The sequence below is a fragment of the Sebastes fasciatus genome, chromosome 11, assembly GCF_043250625.1.
Source record: "Sebastes fasciatus isolate fSebFas1 chromosome 11, fSebFas1.pri, whole genome shotgun sequence".
NCBI classification, from domain to species: domain Eukaryota; kingdom Metazoa; phylum Chordata; class Actinopteri; order Perciformes; family Sebastidae; genus Sebastes; species Sebastes fasciatus.
In genome coordinates this window covers 25,275,766-25,296,719 of record NC_133805.1, presented here as the reverse complement: position 1 = coordinate 25,296,719, position 20,954 = coordinate 25,275,766, and the positions used below count along the sequence as shown (strand labels likewise).

At 40.1% G+C, this 20,954-nt stretch overlaps 1 protein-coding gene across 1 annotated transcript; it reads left to right on the top strand.

Moving 5' to 3' along the window:
* The first annotated feature begins 538 nt into the window (after nt 1–538).
* On the top strand, nt 539–15,956 carry ap1m1 (adaptor related protein complex 1 subunit mu 1). The gene is made up of 12 exons (XM_074651819.1): nt 539–743; nt 2,009–2,165; nt 2,291–2,358; nt 2,485–2,615; nt 3,723–3,870; nt 4,045–4,171; nt 4,470–4,612; nt 7,117–7,188; nt 7,427–7,585; nt 7,838–7,963; nt 14,695–14,770; nt 15,181–15,956. The coding sequence occupies exons 1-12, from the start codon at nt 702–704 to the stop codon at nt 15,201–15,203; spliced, it is 1,272 nt and encodes a 423-aa protein (XP_074507920.1). The 5' UTR covers nt 539–701; the 3' UTR covers nt 15,204–15,956.
* The last annotated feature ends 4,998 nt before the right edge of the window (nt 15,957–20,954 follow it).

Below are 20,954 nucleotides of genomic sequence, written 5' to 3'. Positions count from 1 at the left end.
GTAGTACATTTGCACTTGGGCCCTCACTGCATTAGACTTATATACTATATACTTAGACTATAAACTGTGTTACCTTCATCACAATGCTCAAATGTTTTGCAGCTCAAGACAGATTTTTTTTTGTTGTTTTTGCCTAACCTTTCTTTTGATAGTAAAGGTTGCTGACCCCTGATCTAGACAATGCATCGTGAATAGTTAAGTGAACATTTTTTACTTTTGAGCATTACAAGCTTATTATGACACACAACATTTCCTGAATACTAGTGAAATATAGCAAAAACAATATCCCAGCTAATTTCAAGATCTCTTTTTATTACATCTTATTTCAAGAAATCTTGGCAAGCAAATTTTCATTTTCACTTTTCACAGATTTTTTACAAGCAAAAACACTTAGTATTCATTGTATTTTTATTTATTTTTGAAGTGACCTTAACCCCATCTATTCACAATTAATACCAGTTTGTATGTTAAAACCCAGTTACCTGGTCCTCCCTCCTGTGGAGCAGTACCTCCTCCCGGCCCACAGGGGGCGCTCCTCAGACTCACGGACAGTGTGACAAACAGGGAAGGGTGGCTGGTGGTTTGGCTCTTTTCAGTATTATGAATGAAAGTCTGTTCTTTTGGTTTTATCCTTGAAGTAGTTATTATCAAACATCACCAATAAGCTGCTGAAGAGGAGCTGAACTATAGAGTAGTTCGAGATGTCTGCTAGTGCGGTGTATGTGTTGGATTTAAAAGGAAAGGTAAGATAACGGAACAGCCTGCTAGGTTGATAAGCTACCTGACGTTAGCAACCGAGCTAGCAGCCATGCTAACACATTCTTGGCTGTCAGATTATGATGATGTGGTTTAATCTGCAGCAGGGTGGCTGATGCAGGTTCATATGCTTTGTTACGGGTTTGTCCTTTAATGTGAGCCAGTAAAGTGCTCTTAAATAAAGGGGATCGGTGTCCTGTGATGGTTTAACCTGAACCATATTAGGCCACGTAGCGAGAAGAAAACAAACACCAGCTGTTAGCAGCAGAATGTCAATGTGGACCAAACTGCCTTCACATTTCCACAGTTTTACACCTTTTTGCTCATATGCAGGGTGTTATATACATTGTTTGATATACATACAGACATGTTTTCAACTGGGAGTGTCTTCTGGTAAATTCGGCTTAAAAGTTAATCAAGATGCATTTAATTCTGTGAAGAATGAAGTTCAACATCTGGTTGTTGTTGTGTTTACAGCTTTGTTTTAGTGGAGTAAAAACAGGTGCATCATAGACAAAGTAGCTACTTGTTTGTATGCCGAATTGAAGAGTGGATTTTTTACTATAAAGTGTTTCAAACAATAGTGTAAATGTGTTTGCCTGGAGATTTAAATGTCTGATTTAGCATCTAATTTAGTTTGAACACATAATATATCATCTCATAATGGATGACTAAAGATTAAAGAAAGTATAAATAAATAATAATAATAGTTTTATTTGTAGAGCACTTTTCAAGCCCAAAGCACAAAGTGCTTTCCCAGGAAATTCCCATCATATACAACAGAATACAATGAAACATAAATAATTAAATAAAAAAACAATAGAATGTGAAAATAAAGAAACAAGCATATACATATTCATACAGTTACATATGCACATATATACACATCAGCACACAAGCATACAAAAGACTATAATTCAGCTGATTGGAAAAACCATTCTATAAAAGTGGATTAAAAGACGGGATTTAAAAGTCGTGACAGAGTCTGCTGATCTAATGCTCATTGGAAGAATAAATAAAATAATAATAAACAAACATAAAAAAACATAATAAATAAACAAATGACAATATATTTGATTTTGACTATATTGATCATTTTACCCATTGGTAACTGACCACCAACATTTTGATAACTATTTCATTACTATATATCCATGATATTCCTCAGGCTGTCAACATTACCAGCAATACTGCGCTAACATTCAGTAATGTTGATATTGCAAGCTGCATAAATACTATCTGTACATTTCAGGTCCTGGTGTGCCGAAATTACCGGGGAGATGTGGACATGTCAGAGATTGAGCATTTCATGACCCTTCTGATGGACAAAGAGGAGGAGGGGACCCTCTCTCCGATCCTGGCCCATGGAGGAGTCCGTTTCATGTGGATCAAACACAATAACCTCTACTGTATCCTTATTGCTCACTGCATGCTATTTGTACCCAAACAACTTGTCAACACTTGGTTTTATGATGTTTGTGCTGTTTGGATTTTCAACTCTTGTAGCTAAACTTCTTAACACACATCACATCAGTGGTTGCAACATCCAAGAAAAACGCTAGCGTCTCGCTGGTCTTCTCCTTCTTGTACAAAATTGTCCAGGTAGGATTGCATGCTTTTAACTATCTGCAGCAGTATTCGATAATAAACAACACTAACAAAGCCAGATACTTTATATTCACGGTGATGGAACAAACAGGATTATAAAACAGCATTTGTGTTCTTCAGGTGTTTTCAGAGTATTTCAAAGAATTGGAGGAGGAGAGCATCAGAGATAACTTTGTCATCATATACGAGCTGATGGATGAGCTGATGGACTTTGGCTATCCTCAGACCACCGACAGCAAAATTCTGCAGGAGTGAGTATCCTCTTTGCCATAGTCTCACTGCAATTAACTTTATGTACATTCATTAGAGATGCAACTAATGAATGCTGCCATTATTGATCAATCTTTTTGATTGTTGTTTTTGTCTATAAAATGCCAAAAACATGACAAATGTTCATCAGTCTATCCCAGAGTCCAAATTGATGTCTGAAGAGCAATCAAAAAAACAAAATTTATGCTGTTAACAATTATATGAATCAGAAAACAGTTGAGAAGCTTTAATGTTTGGTGTTTTTATGCCTCCACGACATCTGTGGTCAGAGGCTTTATGTTTTCGGGTTGTCTGGATCATTCTTGTGAACGCGATATCTCAGGAACGCATGGAGGGAATTTTTTTCAAATCTGGCACAAGCGTCACACTTGGACTCAAGGATGAACTGATTAGAATTTGGTGGTCAAGGCCACTGTGACCTCACAAGACAAGTTTTTGGCCGTTACTCAAGAATTCATGTACTAATGCCAATTTTACAGAACTGTCTGATAGGATGAAATGATGACATTTTGGACAGACATGGATGTAAACTGCAACTTGACTGGTTGGCGGAGGTATACAACCGCGAGGCGGTTATTTCTAGTTTTACCTGATAATCAACTTGATCAACTATTTATTTAAGCACGCATTTGCATGATGACATTTCCTCCTGTTTTCACCAATCAGAGTAGCACACCGTGTTAAACCAGCTATTTGATGTTAAGTTTTTATACATTGATAGTTGGGTAGCCGTTAAATCAGGAATAAATAAATAAATCAGGTTTTAGAGATTTTTATTTCAGCTTTGTGGTATTATTCTGTCATTTCTAACTATCTGCAAGTCAAAGGGAGCTTACTGACCTCACCATGAAGTACTTTAAATGACCTTTTTAAACTCAACATGACGTGACGGTACTGTGGTTGTTGCAGACATGTAGCAAACTAACTCTGGATTTCCCCCGAGTGTTCTGAGTACAGACAGTCAGGTGGTACTCCCTTAATAACCATGAGAGTTCTTCTTTGATGCTTTCTGGGAACTCACCCCCACAGACAGTTGTTTTCCTCATTTCCCTTTTTTACCTCAGTGTTTACATTTTTTTGTCTCTCAGATACATAACCCAGGAGGGGCACAAGCTCGACACCGGCGCCCCGCGACCCCCCGCCACAGTCACCAACGCTGTCTCCTGGAGGTCAGAGGGCATCAAGTACAGGAAGAATGAGGTCTTCCTGGACGTCATTGAGTCAGTCAACCTCCTGGTAGGAACTCCTTGTTTTAGACGCGCTGTGTTGCTTAAGGAATGCCGGTCACAGTGCTTGTAAACTTCCTCCCTCTGTGCGTCACAACATTAGCTAGCTGATCTTACTGTATGTTCCGCGAGTGCTCTCTTTGATAGGGTTCTCTGTGACACTTGTAATCCCTCTATTTGCCAGGTTAGTGCCAATGGTAATGTTCTACGTAGTGAGATCGTTGGCTCCATTAAGATGCGTGTCTTCCTGTCTGGGATGCCTGAGTTGCGGCTGGGCCTTAACGACAAGGTTCTGTTTGAAAATACTGGAAGTGAGTTCTCTCTTACAACAGACTTCGGTCAAGTTGTGTTATACATGATTTGAGCTGCCTGCCTGACGATATACTGATAATAAATTACCTTTTCAAAGTATACAAGAGAGAAAATCTGCCGATTCTTCCTGGCACTCATTGTCATACATCATATCTGTCACCTTATCGGAAAAACCCATAAAGTTATACGCAAATGCAATTTCACCCAGGCCTGATTTTCATGCCACTTCATGCAGTGCAGGTACCCTCCTCTTGTATTTTTGCTAATTTGAATATCACCTCTTGTTTTTTCCTGGAGGAGGAAAGAGTAAATCAGTAGAGCTGGAAGATGTGAAGTTCCACCAGTGTGTCCGTCTGTCTCGCTTTGAGAACGACCGCACCATCTCCTTCATTCCTCCCGATGGAGAGTTTGAGCTCATGTCCTACCGCCTCAACACTCACGTGAGTACTGTAGATCCGATGCCGTCTTTTTTTTTTTCAAAAGACAGTGTTACAAGTGCTTTAATGACCCTGGAATCTTGACTCCAAACAGCAATTAAAATAAATATTTTTACTACATGAAAAGAACAGTGGGATCTGCATTTGCATTTATCACAGTCCCTGTAACATCCAGCACCATAGCACTACTTTGAGAGGGCACATATCTTTGCTATTGAAATAAAGTAATGACTGAGTTAATCTTTGCATGTAAACTATTAATTAAAAATCAATAGTTTTTTCGCAATAAAATACTGTATTGATATTTTCCTACACCCTTTTCGGCATCCCCTGCACCGCCGCAGCCCAAATGCACTATCCACCTTCAAATGAACAGGAGGACTGACGTTTTCGCCGCAATGTCTGGTTTGGTGTGAATGCAGCTTTAGCGCGACCCATAGAGTCACAATTGCCACATTTATAGGAAATACACCGGGTTGAAATATAGCAGAATTTCTACTTTAACCGCTACACCATCAATTCAACAGTGTGTTACATAAACTGAGGTAAAAGCAGGTGACTCGTGACCATACACTACAGTAGATGAACTATGATCATGATTCGTGAACATGCGTTATTCCATGTTTCACTTTTTTAATGTTCACGCTGTAAAGCAGAATAACTCCCGGTACTCCTGACAGCCAGCCTCCCCCTGGTTTCTGGTTAATATTTACAAAACTGCAAATCCTAGAGATGATCCTTATACTAAGCAAAGATGTTTACAATAAGCTTTCTGGAAGGCACAGTCAGTAAGCTAGGTAAATATTTAAACACAGAACTCCTAACCTGGAAAAACTCAAAGCGATGGGATCTCGGCCAAACCAAACCAGCTGTTGCTGAAATGAGGTTTCATCATCAGTCAGGCCAAAAACATGTGAAAAGGGGGAGGCTATAGGCAAGCAAGAAGCAAGAAAACTATACGTGGCATCAAATTCTCAATACATGTTTCACAATAGAATTGCCAGTAAGCTTGTGGGAAGGGAAGTAGTACAGTGGAGCAGAGGTCTCTAGAAACCAGGAAAGTCTCTACCCAAGAAACGTTGCGTTAAGTGACTGACCACATTTAAACATGTAGTGCCTGCTTATGTACATATACATGCATATTACTCTTACTCATACCTGTCATATCTCCTGTTTCCCTAATCCCATCCCTTTTTTGGGGTGAAAAAATTAGCACAAAAAAATATAGTTAAAAGTTACATATTTCTTCATTAAGTAAACTGTAACATTCCCACTCAGTATGTATCTTGGTCACAATTATAAAAGAGACAAATTTAAAGGATCAAGATTAACGTTAAAACATTTAGTGCCTCATTATCTTCTGATCTGATATATTGAGATCAATATCCGTATAGTCCGGGCTACATACTGTATACATGTTTTAGGTGGATACACTAAGAAACGTGTTACACACAGGGTGTCAAATCCCCCCCCCCCAGTTTTGCGCAATCTGTGTCTTCCCCTAGATTTCCTCTACAGCACTGAGAGAGCACACAACACTGATTCCACACAATGCAAGTTTGAGTATGTGACTATTTGTTGTTTTTGTTGGTATTAATGTAAATGTATGTATGCCAGCAAATGTATGTCCTTTTCTTAAATATTTTATGTTGGTTCTTGTTATAGTTATATCTGCAGTCCACCAGGTGGTGACTGTGTCATACGGTATTTAAACTGACATGTATGCTCAGTGTGGTAAAGCCTGTTTAAATTTGATATTGGGTAAAATATGAGGGCTGACAGTCGATTAAAATATTTAATCGTGATTAATCACATGATTGTCCATGATTAAGTGCGATTAATCGCAAATTTCTTATCTGTTCAAAATATACCTTAAAGGGAGATTTGTCAAGTATTTAATACTTTTATCAACATGGGAGTGGGCAAATGTGCTTGCTTTATGCAAAGGTATGTATATATTTATTATTGGAAATCAATTACCAACACAAAACAATGACAAATATTGTCCAGAAACCATCACAGGTACTGCATTTAGCTTAAATGCATCAAATCATAACATGGCAAACTCAAGCCCAACAGGTAACAACAGACTATGACTTGCCCCAAACTGCATGTGATTATCATAAAGTGGGCATGTCTGTAAAGGGGAGACTCGTGGGTACCCATAGAACCCATGTTCATTCACATATCTTGATGTCAAAGGTCAAGGGACCCCTTTGAAAATGGCCATGATCGTTTTTCCTCGCCAAAATGTTGGAGCGTTCTGTAACCTCCTTCCCGACAAGCTAGCATGACATGGTTGGTACCAATGGATTCTTTAGGTTTTTGTAGTTTCATATGATGTCAGTATCTTCACTTTAAAAAACTGAGCCCGCTACAAGGTAAAAATCATAAGTTGCATTAATGCGTTAAAGAAATTAGTGGCGTTAAAACAAATTTGTGTTAACGCGTTATTATTGTGTGAACTTTGACAGCCCTATAAAATATGTGTGTTGTTTATGTCTCAGGTGAAGCCCTTAATCTGGATTGAGTCTGTCATCGAGAAGCACTCCCACAGTCGCATCGAGTACATGATCAAGGTTGGTCACTTTTGCACTTGTGTCATTTACAGTATAGCAGCATCCTCTGTAGTTTATTCATAAAAGAAATATGAGTTGATGGTAATGCAGTTCAAGCTGCATTTTTTGATTTTCAGGCACTTATGTATCTAGTTTTCATCGTAGCAAACTCTATTTAATACAACCACTAAGCCCTGGTTTGATACCCTGTTCAGGCGGGACGTCGTGTTAAACTTGATCTGCTTGTTTCTCGTCTCAGGCGAAGAGTCAGTTCAAAAGGCGTTCCACAGCCAACAACGTGGAGATCCACATTCCTGTGCCAACAGACGCTGACTCACCCAAATTCAAGACCACAGTGGGCAGCGTGAAGTGGGTGCCCGAGAACAGCGAGATCGTCTGGTCAATCAAGTCGTTCCCTGTGAGCAGAAATCATGACTCATGAGTATCATATAGATGGTTGCAAAGTGATCTTATGTTAGGGGTTTTACTGTAAGTACAGTAATACCTGAAGATTTTGGGTTGGGGTTTGCTTCTGTTTTGCACCTGTTTCTTGTCATGGTGGGGAAAATGTCAGTTTTGTGTTATCAAGTCGTCCCTTTTAGGGTTTAACACACAAAGTTTCCAGAGTTTAAGTCTTGTACTATAGAGTTTGTGTTGTGACTTCTCACAGGGTGGAAAGGAGTATTTGATGCGCGCCCACTTCGGCCTGCCGAGTGTAGAGGCTGAAGACAAGGAGGGGAAGCCACCAATTAGTGTCAAGTTTGAGATCCCGTACTTCACCACCTCAGGCATCCAGGTACATCTTGTGCACACACACACACACGACCTCTGTCAAACAGTATTTGCAAATGATTCCACAAGTAATTTGTTTAACCTACTTGCAGCAGCATGTGTGTAGAGGTAAAATAAGATGAAACTCAATTCCCCTTAGAGAGTTGATAAGACATTTTAATAAAAGAATTAAAGTGTTTATGACAGGAAAATGTCCTAAATGTGTTTACAGTTCCAACCAATTTGTTTATCATTCCTATTTAGTGAACCATCTGGGAGCAGGTTGCAAACAAATGCTGCAGTTTATCTGCATCTGCTGTTTGATTATCGCACAGTGTACATGCATGCATAGTCCACATATCTTGCGGTCCTCTGTTGTTTCCCTGTCATCCTGGATTTAGAATTTATGGCCATAGCAGTGTCTCTCATATGAACTCTCTCTCTCTCTCTCTCCAGAGCAGGAATTTAAACAATTCATATGTGTCCTGTGTTTGGCCAGAGGGGGCAGTAAGGGAGCACTGTTGAACTCTATTAAACTCCCTTTAAGGTAGAGAACATTTCTACTGTTGAACAAACCACAGAGCAACTGCTCATCAGCTTGGACTTGGCCCTTTCTGCCTTCATATTAATCACAGTGATAAAGAGAACATTTTATTCTTAGTTACAAGTAAGCAGATTCATTGGGATTTGACTGTGATTCCCATGAAACTGGGAGAGAAGCTCATGTTTTTCCGTCATGTTTGAATGAAAACTCTCGCTGACCACAGACTTACACAGATGTGCTGTATAATCACAGTTGTCCTGTGATTATACGTGTAGCCCCACAGCAACACAAAATTAAGTTTCCCCATGTCTTGATGTGAGGAAACGATGGCAACTTGACAAACTCCATTTGAAAATATCATATTATTGCCGGAAAAAGGAAAAAACAGAGTTCACCACAGGTACATTTACACAATTCCACCTCAGTGTTGCATTAACCAGATCTCATCTGACATTGTGCTTCCTTATCTAAAGCAAGAACTCTTGAATTTCTACTGATGATTAAACCAGAAGTTGTGAAATGCTGGTGGATTCATTTAAATGCTAGTTTTGTAGGGACATAGGACAAGTTATCAATGCCTTAAATAACAAGAAGTTTATTCAAATGAAAAGACTTTAAAGCGGCGATGGACGGTGCATAGAGCAGAGTAATAACAATAAGTGTTTGTTACTTATTCTTTGTAGAGTAGCTTCATTATTAAGCATTAATGAATTCTTATAACGGTGTATAAGCATTCAAATTGCATATAAACTTCCTATATCAAAACTTACTTTAATAACAACCAGCGTATTGTTAACATGAAGTTCTTTGATCAACTCTCTTCTTCTCAGCTGATTCTCTCCTTCTAACACGTCTTTATTTACTTCTTAACTTCTCACACTGCGTTCTGTATAACTCTCATTAAAAGAGCCAAGAGGTCATATTTTCCAGCTTCTCCACATTTCCTATGATAGTTAATAAAACCTTATTATGTTGTACGGACATTAAGCAGCCCACTCGGAAACAAGAAGCTTGAACCCAAGATAATTGAAATATGCGATACTTTTAATATGGGTGGTTTTGGCAGTGCAAGAATCCTTGCTTTTCCAAGGTTAATTAGGCAGCTGAAAGAAGTAATCTGCTTTTCCTTCCTTCCTTTCAAATCTTTGCCAATCCATAAATGAGCAGATGCTCGAATAAAAGCAAGTGCGTTAAGTTACAGTGCAGCGGCGGGCAGGTGTCGAGTTGGTTTGCATATTTGTGAGATAGAGCCTTTTCCTATGTTACATTAGTCCTTGGTAAAAAAAAAAAAAAATATTTTTTAATTTGAATGTTATTTCTAAAAATGAGAGTCAAAGTTTTTTTTTTTCTTTTATGGTTCCACCCAGAAAATATTTTTTTGCATAAGTTCCTTTGGGCACTAACAACTGAAAACCTTTTTTTTCCTCAACGGACCACATAGCTTTTTAATTATGAGCCTCTATGAAATGATAGAGACGTGCATTAATGGTAAAAATGTGTTATATTTACAGTAAAAGTGCACTTTCAACAATCCACACCACTTTTTATGGACAATAGCAATGTGTATAAAACATTTTACATACAACATAAGCATGAAACGTTTTTTAAAGATGAATACATGAAATAAAAATTGAATTAAATGTAGTATAAAACAACAAATATATATATACGCAGTGCTGTCTTTGTAGAACTAGTTTCGTCCTGCTCATCAGTTTGGTTGATGGATCCTCTTTTTGTGGTTTTCTTCAAACTATTGCTGGTTTGTATTCAAACACAAGAAGTATTAGAGTATTTAAGTATTTCCTGTTCACTTCAATCTGGACACACCCTTTGGGCAGAAGTGTTACTGACTTCAGTGTTCGGAGTGAAAGGTCAATGTCTTAAAAAAACAGTTTATGATCAGAAAACTTTGTATTCCAAGGAGCAAAATTACCTTAAAGGCACAATGAGTAGGATTTGTCAGTTGCAGTCTGTAAACACAACATTCAAAGTTGGCCCCTCCTCCCCGTCTCAACGAGGGTTACGGTGCTCGCAGCAGGTTTGTCCACTTGTCATTTCACCTTGTTATATTTGCGGGGGGGTTTTTGGTGCTGTGTTCGCCATTTCTGTGGCTTCCTCTAGGATGCGTGCTTACGAACTGGCACCAGGTCACTACGTTTTTATAGAGGTTGAAGCTCAGAAACATCCCAAACACAGCAAAATAAGGAAATCCAGGCAGAGGACAGGGACTCTGCAGATATGCAATATGAACATGCTTTTTAAGAAAATCCTACTCATTCTTCCTTTAACCATTAATGGACATCTCAACTGATTGATTGAGCAAGTCTTAAAACAAAAGAGCACACCAGTCATCGGATCTGTTGAGGTATTCATTTACATCATTCGGTTCAGCAGGACATCTGGAGCTAAACTAAGTTTTAAAAAATCTGATGAAACCTATGAAAGTCCACAATAAACAGGCGAAATGTCAAGAATGATTTTTCTTCTGTTAGATTTGTAACTTCCTGGAAGGAAGCGACCTTTAAAGGTCCAGTTCTGAAAACCGCAGTGCACCCTGGGGATTCTTTTTTTTCTTCTTTTTTTTTAAACATACTTTCCGATGGGGAACTGAAGCCGTAATGTCGCTCTCTTCAAAGCCACCAGATTCCATTGGCAAAAACAGTAATGTTACCTCGCAGAACACAGGAATATACTTACAAGCCCATTTAAAAAAAATCCAAACTATCCCTTTCACTTATTTCCAAACTTGCTAGCGTTGACTAAACTAGTGCTAGCGTTCACATTATCATAACTTTATTGATTAGCCTACTTAACCTACATGTACATCACTGCATTTTGCTCATGGCTGAGTGGGCGTTTCCATTTGAAAAACACGGAAAAGAACGCAGATGGAGTCAAACTTTAAGAGTGATATTGAAAATAATGTTTTCCACTGGCATTCAGGATTTACAGGTGTCAATCTAAAATATTAGAATTGTTGCTTTAGTTGTTCACTAGTTCCCAAGTTGTTGTAAGCCTCCACAGTACAACTGTCTGTCAAGCCAAAAGCTTAAAGCCTCACTGTGGTGCTCCCACCATCTCAGAGTGAAGCCATTAAGAGCCATATTCCCATCGAACTCTTGTGTGAGCTCAGTAACCTTTCCCTTATTACAGGGCAACAGCACTGGGTCTCAGACTCTAATGCAGCCAGTAACACCGCTCTCTACGTGTGAGAAAGAGGCTGTGAAGCTTAATTAGACACATGTAAATATCAAAGCATGAGAAAGTTCCTCTTAACTCTACCACTAAGTGTAGGGGAGAGCACATGCGAAGTGTGTGTGATGCACGTAACTGCACCTTGTAAATTTAACTAGAAATGGAGTAACCCCACACTTTGGCCCGGGTGGCAATAACAGCACAAGTGTTGTTGCGTTTCCAAATCTTTAGGTGATGCTGAGGGAACCCAAACAAGTTGGCAGATGCATTTTGGGTCCTAGCTTCTACCAAAAGCCTGATAGATCCAGACCACACACGTAGTCTGTACTTACCAAACGAGATACAACAAACATCCTCCTTTCCTCTTCTCATCTTACAAGCCATAATGATATTTTGCGGGGGATGGCTTTTGATGCCGTTTTGCTGACTGCGTACCCACGGTCAGGCCGACTGCATGTTTGGCTTCTGGGTTCAGGGAGAAGTGCTGCGCAGGCAGACTCGGTGATCCCGCGTCTATGTGTTTGTCGTCATGTGTCTGGTGGCCACGGCGCTCTCTCTCTTTCTCTCTCTCTCTGTCTCTCTCTCTCTGACCTCACTGTGTAGTGGAAGGTAATAACAAGGCGGCCAGTACCGAGGCCTCACCAGAGGCCCGCCGCCGCTCGACCCACAAATTCCTGCTCTGTCTGTCCGGCGTTCAGCTGGGAACGGGCATGGTGGAGACATGGCGACATCTCCCAGAGAGGGGTCGGGTCAGCCTTAAAATGGCCTCGCTCTCATCCCTGCTAAGTGTGAGAGCACAGAACCGTTTTTGTTTTTTTTAGCAGAAAGGTTTGTGTGAAAGTTCTTACTGCAGAGGCATGAAAGATATGTGTTTCATTTTTTTTTTGTAGCGCAGTGACAGATACCACAAGATTAAATGATATACCACAGAGTGTGTACAAGTTCTCAGTCATTGTGGTTGAATTGTGATAGAAAGGCGATTCAGATAAATGTTCATCATTTATAAACAAGACAAGTTTTAACAGTTTTTTTTCCCACCTATCTGAGAAAAAAACATTGTGTTCAGGGCTGGACAGGACGGCAGGGTATTTTTAGAGCGTCTTCTCGAAATTCAGTTCTGTGGTAACACTGGGCTGGTGAAATATCGGTTAATGGCTTGTGAAAGTTATCTTGATTATGCTGATGTGCACTTTTTTTTTTTTTTTCCTCCCCGGCCTCGAAAAATACAGTTATGTAAATTCACTTTGTGTGCCTTGAAAGCTTTTTTTGTATCTGCTTCCCTCTTCTCAGTGTGACTCATACTACTACTGCTTCCTCATCAGCAACACTACTCTTACTACAACTTGCAGCTCGCTAAAAACTTAAAGGTGTACTTCACTAAAAAATGTATCTTTTGAGTATCAAATACTTGCTGTAGGTTTAAAAGGTGGATCTAAAAAAGTTTGTAGCTTGCTCCTTTGCAGAGGATGTTTCGCACAACAGAGACTCAAGTCCAAATACTGCATCAAAATATTCATAGAAACTTCTCAAACCTCTCGTGCTGCATAATGCTGTGTGTGTTTGATATGTCACAAACTATCCTAACTTTGCCATGACACTAATATGCTTCCGGCAGAACTATGGAGCTATAAGGAGGTGATAATGGACACAGAAGTAGTGCAGCTATGATCAGAAACAATTTCTGTGGCTGTGTCACAATTCCACCTTTTAGTGCATCATGAGTTATAAATGATATGCAACATTTTGCAGTATACTTTTTTGCAAGAATCAATATACTTTACCATTTTATACTAACAGGAAATGATACAATACGTGCGCGGTTGGATGTAAATTAACAACCCAGTCTCATGGGAAAGTGTATAAATAGCACGACATTACACAGACGTGTCATTAGGACGCATTTTAGCCTTTTCACATGTTATTTGTACGCCACACAAGAAAACTACGGTAACATCCGCAGTTAGGTTTAGGCAACAAACCACTTAGTTAAGCTTTGGTAGAACGCCATAGTTGGGCTTAAAATAAGTGCGTGAACTAAGTAAAATATGTACGGAAACAACGTAACATAAATACGGAAAACACGTCACTAACGTAAATTACAAAACAAAACACCTGTCTCCTGGTTGAAAGTCTTGTGTTTGTCTTGTCTTTCTCGCTTTTTATTCCACGTCACTAGCTCTGAGCGTATCATATTCACGCAAATCCATATACATTGCATAAATTGCATTCATCACGGACTACATGGCGTGCAAATGACACGCCAAAAGCAAGAAACGTGTTTGTATTGCACGCTAAATGCCTTTTGCGCGTTAACGTGGCATTCATACGCCTTTTCATGCGAACGGGCAACAAAAGCAAAATGTTTTTTGACACTATTAATATTGTTTGGTTGCCACCTCCACGTCCTTCATGCATTGCTTTGTGGGAGAATAGTGAGTGCTTCAAGAGTGCACTCAAAAATCAAGTGTCAAGTTGTTAGTGTACTTAATTTAGTCACTTTTCCAGTTTGACCACATGATGACATACTTGAAACCTGCTAATAATGAGTAGTTTGAAAGTGGGACGTTGTTACTGAGTGCTTGTTTGGAAGTCCTGAGTTTAAACCAGTTGGCTGGGGCCTTTTTATAGACGCTGTTTAAATTTTCCCTTGTGTCCGCGTGGGTTTCCTATGTGGGAATGTATTTCAATTTTGGTTTGCCCAGTAATAAACTGACAACCTGTCCAAGGTGTATCCTGGCTCTCTCCCAGTGCATGCTGGGATGGGTGCCAGCCCGCCCTGTGACCCTGCACAGGATAAATTAAGACTATGGATGGAAAATATTAAGGATTAGGTAGTTTTACCTTCTAAAAAAAGAACTATGTTGTGTTATTTCTTACACTGGAATCCAGCGACTTACATCATCATCTGCAACGATGTGCAAACATAAAAACTGTTCACATCAAAGAATTCAGTGTTGGATAAACTGTCCGTTTTGTTTGTTCACACCAGTCATTCAGCTTTGTTTTTCCCTCGACAGGTGCGTTACCTGAAGATTATTGAGAAGAGTGGATATCAGGCCCTGCCGTGGGTGCGCTACATCACCCAAAATGGAGGTAGGTCATGAGTTCACTTGTGCAGAGTGCCCATATGTGCAGCTCTTAGGCAACAATTGGGCAATGCAGTGCAATGTGGTGGGAACCAACCTTGAACTGATGCAGTTCTAAGAAATGGGGATACAGTCTAGAACATGAGGCAATGTGGCAACGTCCTGCGAAATGTGAGAAAGTGAACTTTTTCTTTTTTTTTTCGTCGAGCTTCCCTGATCTTCATACCGAAAATTACGAAGGTTGCACATGTTGGTCTTTTTGCTAATGTTGCCACTAATTGCCAAACATCCTCCTCTCATTTCCTTTGTGTTCCATTCATTCTGGGTGGAAAGCATCAGCTGCCTCCACTTGATTTCTCTGCGATTCTCTCTTTTTCTTTTGTCCATTTGATTAAGTCTTGTCCATTTCCTCCTCAGATTACCAGCTCCGGACCCAGTAGGCAGCGCCTCAGCCGGCAGTAGGCAGGTGGAAATCAGAGGGGGCGGAGTGGAGCCGCTAATGCGCTATCAATGGCAGGTGTCATGAGACCAGAGGACTGTTTTTTTGTTTAGTTTTTTTCTATTTTGTTGACGTTATATTGATTTCTGATCAATGCAAATATTAGATGGAGACTTCAGTTAGGTAAAAACTACTACTGTTAGGCTCTTAATGTGAGCAAGGCCAAGGAAAGCAGGAGTAATGTTTACACGCAACACATGTAGTGCAGAGATGAACACAATCTATCACAATGGGTCAAAAAGAGTATGTTACAGTTCTCATTTAAAGTTACTGTGATCACCTCCACGCAGGTTAATTAACACTCTCCGGTAAGTCTGAGTAGGATATTTTTTTTTTTATATATATAAAGCTGCTTTGTTCTGCCACAATTCCTATTTGTTGATTATCTGTATATATTTGTTACATGTTAATGAACTTCAGTGTTATGTGTTCGATAATTGTAAATTGAAGAGCTCTTACTTTTTTCTTTAGTATTATCCCCTCCGTGTGATGCCATTGATACGTGCCACAGCAATACCCTCCTGCATGGCTGTTGAGCTATTCATCAGTTTGACTCCTCTGACATTCAGCTTTGCAGAAAACATGAAGTTTAAAGTCGCACGGTGAACTGAATACCAGTTGAAAATCCCCCTTTTTCCCTGTCTGTAACCACACACACATTTTAAATCATTAAATGTCTATTTAGAGAAAACTGCTCCATCGTCTATCTGCGTCATGTTTATTTGTGATGTCACTGCAGTCGTCGCAGCGAGATGTCATGGCGTCATCTGCAGGCACCTGTCCCACAGAGCAGTGAGGAATGCTGAACGGAGGGGAAAACTGTGCAGAGAGAAAGACGGAGGAGGGGGTTTCCTGTATCAGGCTTGTGGTTGTAGAAAACCCTGGATGGTTCTTTTCCACCCCATCCTGGAGGTCTTCTCAAACAGTGCGACTCTTAATACCCAGGGCGGCGTGATATCATAGGCAAGTGAGCGCCAGCGCTCCGTAAACACACAGGAGAGCAGGGAAGGATGTGACTCAAGCTGCGGTCAACGGTCGCAGACACGCTAGAGAGAGAGACGTAGGATGGACCAGCACAGACTGGCTATTGTTCGTGCCAAGCCAGACTGCAGTGGTCCTGCATGAGGTCATTCCTTAAGTTTCTCTTGTAAGTTGACTGTGATGCTCTTTAATTCATGTGAGTCACTCGGAGCAGGTGCTTAAGGCCTATGTCACCGTGACCTGAAATGCCAGATTAGTTACTCGTCACATAATGGACTTGATTCTATCATTGGTGTTTTTTCTTCTTTAAATTCCTCTTGCAAACACCTGTTTTTGTTTGAAACACCTACAGAGCAGGTGTGTCTGGTCTGTGAACAAAATGAGTCACTTTCTAAAGAGGTCACGATCAAGTTAACCCGCCTGTAACCGAAACACATGCTGAAGTTATGTTCTTATCTTGAGCTCAGATCTTTTTTTTCCACCAGCAGGACATGAACATTTCTGAGATAACATCTCAAATATTAAAATAATATGCGATGATTTCAAGCAGCCTTTTCCTGTCAGAATTGAGATAGTGTGAGAAAACAAGTTGGTAAATCTGCTGCATTTGGAGAAAAGCAAAGTGAATTTATCGAGCTTTTTGCAGACCTGATCTCTGAGTGAGATCCCGCATTATGTGAGTGCCGTTAAGCATGTGAATACTTGTCCTATCCAGCAGTGATCTGAATGACAGGTATGAGACTAGAAATAACACCTACTCAGACCAGATTCAGTTTTATCTCGTCTACATCAACCCTCTTCAGCAGTCTGGTGTTAGGAGGGCTCTGCTTCTTGATCAAAAACAAAATTGTTTTCTTATACAGACACTTTTACTAACATGATAATTTAAGAATCTCTAACGCAAAGTCATAAAATCCCCACAGCACAGCCGTTGGTGGAGCAGACTCACTGGTCTCCCTCACTGGGGAACAGTCTCTGTGATACTTGGCAGAGCATGTGAATATAGTGTTTGGCTCGTGATGAGAAGGTTGCATTCATGAAGCAAACTCAACCTCTGGGGAGTCGGAGGGGAGACCTGACATGTACCTCATGTTGCAAGATTGCTTACAGAAGTTACAGCAAAACACGAGTATCCTCTCTTGTGTTCGCAAATATTGAACATAAACATACACTCTCTTATCTTCAGATTGACCGCAGGGTTATCATAACATGGTTCTCAAAGACACAGGTTCCTCATTTATGTTCAAACGGTGTGACATTTAAATAGTCATTTAAAGCAGAAGTATTGAGATTCTTAGAGTAGCACTACGCCCATGTACATATGCACCATTACAAGTTAAAGCCCTGCAGTCAAACATTTTTATTTAAAGGAACAGTGCGTAACATTTCGGGGGATCTATTAGCAGAAAAGGAATAGAATATTCATAACTATTTTCACTAGTGTATAATCACCTGAAACTAAGAATCACTGTGCTTTTGTTAGCTTAGAATGAACCTTTCGTATCTACATACAGAAGGGAGAGGGTCCTCTTCATGGAGTCCACCATGTTGCTCCGCCATGTTTCTACAGTAGCCCAGAATGGACAAACCAAACACTGGCTCTAGAGAGAGCCTGTAACGTTTTCACGTTACCTGAAGGCCATCGTACTTCTCCGACACGCTTTGTGGAACTGCTGTAGGAGGTGGCTCCTAAAGTAGTGTTACTATGGTAAAAATGGCCTCTGAGCGAGGATGAACGGCGTTACCACGGTTTTGCACTCTGCGGCTCACGCTACCACAGTCTTAGAAAGGGAGGAGTGAGCGGAGGGCTACTCGTTTGGCTGCAATATGCAACCACACCACTAGATGTCGCCAAATCCTACACACTGTACCTTTAAATAAAAGTGCAGAAGTATTATCAGCAACATTTAAACTATTAAGTAAAAGCAATAATTATGCATCAGAATGACTCCTGTCAGTTTTTTATTGTTATAGCTGGTTGAGGTAGAGCAAATTTGAACTACTTTATACACAATAGTTTAACTTATAGATATGCATCATACTGTATTTAACATCTAGACTTGTAATCTGCAACATAACTAGTAACTATAGCTGTCAAATAAGGTTAGTGAGTAAAAAAACAAATATTTGTCTCTAGCAGAAACAGAAGTAAAGTTGTGCAAATACAGTATTTTATTGCACTTAGTTACATTCCGCCACTGTTGAATTTTTTTTTACATTTTTTGTACTTGTATTGTAAACCAATTGAAAATACCCCAAAAATAGGAAATGTGAACAAGGAATAAATATAAATGTTTTTTTTTTTTTTGGATCATGACAATGAAATGTCCCTGCCAATTTCAAATTCACAGAGACCGTCTTTTTTTTTTTAAAAAGTCACAAGTTTATCTTTTTTATACCAGGATTTTCTCATTTTATGGTATTTATCTCTGGAATTCATCGTTATGGTTTGTATCTGTAAAAGCATCACAGCAACTTCAAGGAAATCAATGTAATCCAATGTTGTATTAACTTCAGGGTTAAATAAGTGCATCATCTTTGCTTTAACCTTGTACTAAACCAGATATATGAACTTCCTCCTGCCTACAGCATAACTAGGCTAACAGGTGAATGGCATAAAAGCTTCACCTTTCCCCTCGTGCAGTTATTTGGTTGCTATGCCAACAATTGTTACTGACTTTATAGCAGATGCCTCACTGTAGTTCTTGTCAATGGAAAATAACTATGGTTACTCAACAGTGTGATGAAACAACAGGTAGAGGTCCGACAGCGTGGCAGTGTCGACTTCAAACACAGGTGTGCCACGAGGAACCCCGTGTTTATCTACACGGAACCCCGGCGCCTAGCAACCGAGGGAAATCCTCTCGTGTCACATCGGTACTCTGATCCCTGCGTGACGTCAAGAAGACAGGTCGTTCCCTTCTCAGGCACGCAAGGTGCACCTCTAATCTCCTGGGTGAAGCCTCTCACTCTCAGTTGTGAAATACAAATAGTTGGTGAGTCACTTTGAGACAGTAACTGGAGAAAAGGTATTCCACTATGTGAGGGACTTCCTCCCGCAGAAACCTGAAATAGTTGTTACACTGGTTGAAAAACACCAGGAGCTCGGTGTGTGGTCCGCGCTGGCTTTACAGCAGGGTATTCCTCGAGTGTGGGGAAATTTCCATCCCCCTGTATGAGACTGTAGAACAATATTGGTGTAAAGAGCATATAGCTGAGTGTTCAACCCAGCTGGACCTTGAGACGCTGTTGCAATCTCTCAATGTCTCCAGCCCACACATCGCTGACGGAGACAGCCCACTGCAGTACGTGACAGTAGCTCATCAGAGCCTTCACATTGGGTCAGTTCCTTGTAGTGTCACAAGGTCAAAGTGCACATCAGGGTAAACATTTGGCACCGTTGCTATATTTACTTCCCATTAAGAGATCTCATGTAACAAGTGTTTTGTTATGTCTTTGCCTTGGAAACTGACTCATCAGCAGTGGAGTCCAAAGTCTGAAAGATCAGCAAGTACAGTAAAGCACGTACAACCTTATTATCAACCTCATTTCATAACACACAGACCATATTATTATGGACTACCAGAGCAGTGGATCCCAAGATGTGGGTCGGACCCCCCAAGTGGTCCCAAGATGAATGAGAGGGGGTCAGCACATGATTCAAGGAATAGTTAGACATTTTGGGGAAATACGCTTATTCGCTTTCTTACAGAGTAAGATTAGATGATCACTCTCATGTCTTGTGGTATTGAAACCAGTTAGCGTAGCTTAGCATAAAGACTGGAAACTGGGGGAAACTGCTAGCCTGGCTTTGTCCAAAGGTAACAAAATCTGCCAACCAGCTCCTCCAAAGCTCAGTAATTAACACCTTGTATCTTAATTTGATCCGTACAAAAACTGGATTGTAAAAAAATAATTGAACAATCGATTATGTCCCATACTGTTTCTTGGATTCTCTGCTCTCCCTGTTCCAGTCTTTGTTGGCTCCAGCTACATATTTACTGTGCAAACATGAAAGTGGCACCCATCTTTTCATCTAACTCTCGGCAAAAAAGCGAATTAGCACATTTTCCAAAACATCAAACTACTTACTACTTACTATAAATTGTTAAAGAAAATAGTTTATACTTACTTCCCTCATATTAAGATTGTTTCTTGTAGCATACTGGAAAATTCTACTTCTACAGGCCTCTAAAAAATCTTCAAATAAGACAAACCTGAGAAAAATCACTGTTTTTGAACTGCTCACAACTCATGGCAACACTAAGGCCTTGGTTATGTTTTCTGTATGACGAGGAAATGTTTGGATGTTTTATACTCGGTGCAGGTTTTTCCTCGCGGCAAACTGATATTCCTCACTTCTACCACCCGCAACTCCTCAAAGTTCTCTATTTTCTCAGGCCGTCCACATAAATAGAAAATGTTGAATGTGCACAGACAGGCGAAAACCTGCCACACGGGACGTGTCTGATGGGGTGATGTCACTTAAGCTGGGGACACACCAACCCGACATCAGAGAGCTAGCGGCAACAAAGGCCGCTTGTTGCATCGCCTCATGTTGCCTTTGTTTTGGCCGACAAGTTGCACCCGAAACTAATGATTTTATTTTCATTATCGATTAGTCTTGATTAATTGTTTGGTCAATAAAATGTCAGAAAATAGTAAAATAAAAAAGTCTATCAAAATATCCCAAAGTCCAATGTCTCCAAAT